Source organism: Sparus aurata, unplaced genomic scaffold (genome assembly GCF_900880675.1).
Source record: "Sparus aurata unplaced genomic scaffold, fSpaAur1.1, whole genome shotgun sequence".
Classification (NCBI taxonomy): domain Eukaryota; kingdom Metazoa; phylum Chordata; class Actinopteri; order Spariformes; family Sparidae; genus Sparus; species Sparus aurata.
This window is the reverse complement of record NW_022045118.1, coordinates 1,970-6,818: the sequence shown is the minus strand read 5'-3', so window position 1 is coordinate 6,818 and position 4,849 is coordinate 1,970. Positions and strand designations below refer to the sequence as shown.

The following is a 4,849-nucleotide window of genomic DNA, read 5'->3' as shown; positions in this document are numbered from 1 at the left end:
AGGTGTACTTTAAATTAAGATTACACATTAAATTGACACAAGGGCATATAAACTGATAAAGCTAAATTAAAAATGCAAGTGCTATAATTGTAAGAAAACAACATGGAAAATAAAAAGCACTGTAAAGTGTGAGATCAAACTGAATACAATGCAAAATTAGCAGTTTTTATGCATTCTGAAGAAGAAACTAAAATCACCTTATTTCCAAGGGAGAGAGCTACAAATTAAATCGGCACCCTTGTATAAACTGTTTTCTCAGAGTCCATGTGGTGGTAAGTTCTTTTAATTTAATGAATCTTACATTTTATATTTGAAGTACAGGTCCTTTTAAATGTTTCAAATGTAATGTTCTGAATCAAGCTGGCAAGTGGTTTGCCTTCTCTCGTCCAGTGTATGAAGCAAGCAGCCTCCTCTCTGCACTTGACCATAATCACCACTACCACCGGCCAGTGCATGTCAGCGAGGGTTCAACAAGTTCACGAGAGAATGATGCCACTACTAACATTGCCATTAGAAACCACACAGTAAAATGTCAACAACCTGCCTAGAGTCCAATCTGGTCTATCACATGGAGCCACAGTGTTTGATTGTGGTTCATGCAACAATATAGAATTCATAGCTACAAATCATGCCCTGTAGTGGCTCTTCAACCAGTATCATTTTCTGTTGGTGACATGCCACTATAATTTTCTTTCTCCATTACAATGGGAACAAGAGAACTCTTGAGAGTTCTTTCTTATAAATAACATTTGAGAAACTTAAAAAGTAAAAACATTAATGCCCTGATACACTTTCTTTTTACCCACCAAGACTGGAAAACATAACACAAGAGACCATTTAAGTTCTTTAAATATTTTGTATTCTGATCATTTTAACCTTATGACAGAAACTATAAATAGCATAAGAAATCTCACAGAATACAGCTATGAACTATGAAATAAATACAGTTTGCATAAACAAGAAAACTGAAAGTGTATTGTTAATGACATATATCATGTATACCAGACCCTTGATAACACATTAATTCATGGTTGGGGTGTACAGTCCACTATGGGTTGCATGTGTTCCTTTATATCTTCCCTTTACAATATGCTCTCTGTGGAAGTGGTTTTTGCTATGCTATGTTATGCTGCTATGCTATCAAGTGAACTTAAAGAGTGAATACAAAGTGTTTTAAATTATTTTCAATTTAAAAAGAAAACCCAGCATTTTGAATGATCTTTTGAAAGACTAATGGAAGAGGGGAAACATTAATTGTGCAATGTTGCCATTGTCTTCTGATGTCCAAGGGCTTTAGAGTGCCATTAACCCAAATAGTCATTATATGCTGCAGCACTACTTTGAATACAAGGTGTTGATTATTTTCTTTCTAGTTGAGATGGACCAGGTGCTTAAAATTGGCTGTGTCATTCTGTCCAACACAAGAGCCTCAACTTTTTCATGCAGAAATGCGTTGAGTTTGACAGCCATACCTAAATGCTGTCATCAATGCGTCCAGTCGGTGCAAAGTTAAATATGTATGTTTATTCGAAACCATTCAACACTTAAGAATGTTATGACTCATAGATTTTCTACCAACAACAAATTTCATTCCCAATAATAACAGTGATGTTGTTGAGTCATCTGTTGTTGTTCACGCCGCTGTTCTTGAATGTGCGACAGAGTACATAAGAATGTGCATGGGTTACAGGGTTTCTGTGGGGGTCATCCACTTAAAATGTGTTAAACACTTTTTTTAATAACCAATAGTATGTACAGCTTCTCAAACTGCGTATACAACAGTGCTGCGATATATATCCCAGCAGAATAGAAAAATTGTTGTTGTTGATAATTAATTATATTAGTGTGACATAGGCTAATATGAGCAGCATGAAAGTGATGCATGGATTAAAAGATCTGAGGGAAGTGTTGTTGTTTGTCGTTCCTGCAATTGTAGTTGCAGCTGTTGTTGTTGTTGCTGCAGTTGTCATTGCAGCAGGTGTTGTTGTAGCAATTGTAGTTACAGCTGTTGTTGCAGCAGTTGTCATTGCAGCAATTGTAGTGGCAGGAACAGGACCCGCTGTAAAAACATTTTTTAAGAAATAGGTTAAAAACCAAAAAAGTACTTGCTCCTGAACTAAAAGCATTTATTTTATCCTTGATTTCGGTCAAACTGATACCACTGAAAACCAGTATTATGGGCTTTTATGACATAACAGTTTACTTACATACTAATGCAACTGAAGATGCACCAAAGGTCACATTGAAGGTGTTTGAATCATTTGCAGCATCAATTAAGGTTTGAGCAACAACGTTGTTCATTGGGAGTGCTGAAGCAGGGACAGACTGATTGAACACAATTGAAAATTCTACTACAGTTCCATTCGCTCGTGTTTGTCGAGCTTGAGCAGCCCTGTAACATAAAACAAAATAGGACAAATGTCAAACAATGATATGGGACGTTTCTGTCTACGTGTCATTTGTAATGTAGGTGACATTATCAACATCAGAACATACACATATTAAGACCATTGTAATGCATACAGAGTCTTGAACCACTGCTAAAAATGTATTTACCTGAATTCTCTCACAATGCACCGATCAAAGTTAGATCCAAATCTTGCTCGATATATTTGATTACACTGTAGAAAGACAAGATTTAAAAAGCATGGTTAGCCATCAAGCACAATAGGCCTCAAAAAAGGATTAAAAAAACAGCAATTTTCACTAAAATACATTTTTAATGAATATTATATTTCTTGTATTTGAGCTAAAACACTGTCAAAATAATGATACTCAGTACAGACAAGATAAATGGAAAATGCCATAACTTCAGAGTTACTCACACGAGCTGTAGCTTTTCCTGAAAGCTCTTTAAATCGAGGGCTGGAGCGATTTCGCAACTCAGCTGTAAAGATCTCATTTTCCAAGGTTGCTGCTATGACATAGGTAACAGGGTCAGGTGTTGAGGTTGCTGTAGCTGTGGTTGTTGTTGTTTGAGCAGCTGCGGTTGTTGTACTTGGAGCTGCTGTGGTTGATGTAGTTGGAGACGCTGTGGTTGTTGGAGTTGGAGCCGCTGTGGTTGTTGTTATTGGAGCTGCTGTAGTTATTGTTGTCGCGGACACTGCGGTTGTTGTTGTTGGGGCAGCTGTAGTTGTTGGAGCAGCTGTGGTTGTTGAAGCAATTGCAGTTACAGCTGTCGTTGCTGCAGTTGTCATTGCAGCAATTGTAGTAGCAGGAACAGGACCCGCTGTAAAAAATTTTTTTAAGAAATAGGTTAAAAACCAAAAAAGTTGCTGCTCCTGAACTAAAAGCATTTATTTTATCCTTGATTTCGGACAAACTGACACCACTGAACACCAGTATTATGGACTTTTATGACATAACAGTTTACTTACATACTAATGCAACTGAAGATGCACCAAAGGTCACATTGAAGGTGTTTGAATCATTTGCAGCATCAATCAAGGTTTGAACAACAACGTTGTTCATTGGGAGTGCTGAAGCAGGGACAGACTGATTGAACACAATTGAAAATTCTACTACAGTTCCATCCACTCGTGTTTGTTGAGGTTGAGCAGCCCTGTAACATAAAACAAAATGGGACAAATGTCAATCAATGATATGGGACGATTCTGTCTACGTGTCATTTGTAATGTAGGTGACATTATCAACATCAGAACATACACATATTAAGACCATTGTGATGCATACAGAGTCTTGAACCACTGCTAAAAATGTATTTACCTGAATTCTCTCACAATGCACCGATCAAAGTTAGATCCAAATCTTGCTTGATATATTTGATTACACTGCAGAAAGACAAGATTAAAAAAGCATCGATAGCCGTCAAGCACAATGGGCATAAAAAGGAATTTAAAAGACACCAATTTTTGCTGAAATACGTTTTTAGTGATTCTTAAATGTCTTGTATTTCAGCTAAAACACTGTCAAAATAATTATACTCAGTACAGACAAGATTAATGGAAAATGCCATAACTTCAGAGTTACTCACACGAGCTGTAGCTTTTCCTGAAAGCTCTTTAAATCGACGGCTGGAGCGATTGCGCAAATCAGCTGTGAAGATCTCCCTCTCCAAGGTTGCTGATATATCATAGGTAACACGGTCAGGTGTGGTTGTTGTAGTTGGAGGTGCTGTGGTTGTTGTAGTAGGAGCAGCTGTAGTTGTTGTAGTTGGAGCCGTTGTGGTTGTTGTAGTAGGAGCAGCTGTGGTTGTTGTTGTTGGAGCCACTGTTGTTGTTGTTGTTCTTGGAGCAGCTGTGGTTGTTGTAGTTGGAGCAGCTGTGTTTGTTGTAGTTGGAGCCGCTGTGGTTGTTGTAGTAGGAGCAGCTGTAGTTGTTGTAGTTGGAGCCGCTGTGGTTGTTGTAGTGGGAGCAGCTGTGGTTGTTGTTGGTGGCGCTGTTGTTGTTGTTGTTGGAGCCACTGTGGTTGTTGTAGTTGGAGCCACTGTGGTTGTTGTAGTTGGAGCAGCTGTGGTTGTTGTAGTCGGGGCAGCTGTGGTTGTTGTTGTTGGAGCCACTGTGGTTGTTGTAGTTGGTGCCGCTGTGGTTGTTGTAGTTGTAGCCGCTGTTGTTGTTCTAGTAGCAGCAGCTGTGGTTGTTGTTGTTGGTGTAGCTGTGGTTGTTGTAGTTGGAGCTGCTGTGGTTGTTGTTGTTGGAGTACCTGTGGTTGTTGTTGTTGGAGCTGCTGAGGTTGTTGTAGTTGGAGCCGCTGTTGTTGTTGTAGTAGCAGCAGCTGTGGTTGTTGCTATTGGAGCTGCTGTAGTTGATGTTGTTGGAGCAGCTGTAATTGGAGCTGCTGTGGTTGTTGTAGTTGGAGCCACTGTTGTTGTTGTTGTTGGAGCTGCTGT

At 39.0% G+C, this 4,849-nt stretch overlaps 1 protein-coding gene across 1 annotated transcript; it reads right to left on the bottom strand.

Annotated features, from left to right (window-relative positions):
- Nucleotides 1-267: 267 nt before the first annotated feature.
- LOC115577813 (integumentary mucin C.1-like) lies at nucleotides 268-4,163 on the bottom strand. Its single transcript, XM_030410694.1, has 7 exons — nucleotides 3,995-4,163; nucleotides 3,727-3,791; nucleotides 3,378-3,562; nucleotides 2,826-3,229; nucleotides 2,557-2,621; nucleotides 2,208-2,392; nucleotides 268-2,059 (listed from the first exon to the last, which is right to left on the bottom strand). The coding sequence occupies exons 3-7, from the start codon at nucleotides 3,469-3,471 to the stop codon at nucleotides 1,836-1,838; spliced, it is 972 nt and encodes a 323-aa protein (XP_030266554.1). The 5' UTR covers nucleotides 3,472-3,562; nucleotides 3,727-3,791; nucleotides 3,995-4,163; the 3' UTR covers nucleotides 268-1,835.
- Between the last annotated feature and the right edge of the window lie 686 nt (nucleotides 4,164-4,849).

What these genes read in the sequence shown, in the direction of transcription:
- LOC115577813 (XM_030410694.1), bottom strand. Translation starts at nt 3,471, where the DNA reads ATGAACAACGTTGTTGTTCAAACCTTGATTGATGCTGCAAATGATTCA. An exon ending in ATCTTCAGTTGCATTAGTAT is followed by an intron (nt 3,230 to 3,377) that starts GTAAGTAAACTG and finishes AATTTTTTACAG; the next exon opens with CGGGTCCTGTTCCTGCTACT. An exon ending in CAGGAAAAGCTACAGCTCGT is followed by an intron (nt 2,622 to 2,825) that starts GTGAGTAACTCT and finishes GTCTTTCTACAG; the next exon opens with TGTAATCAAATATATCGAGC.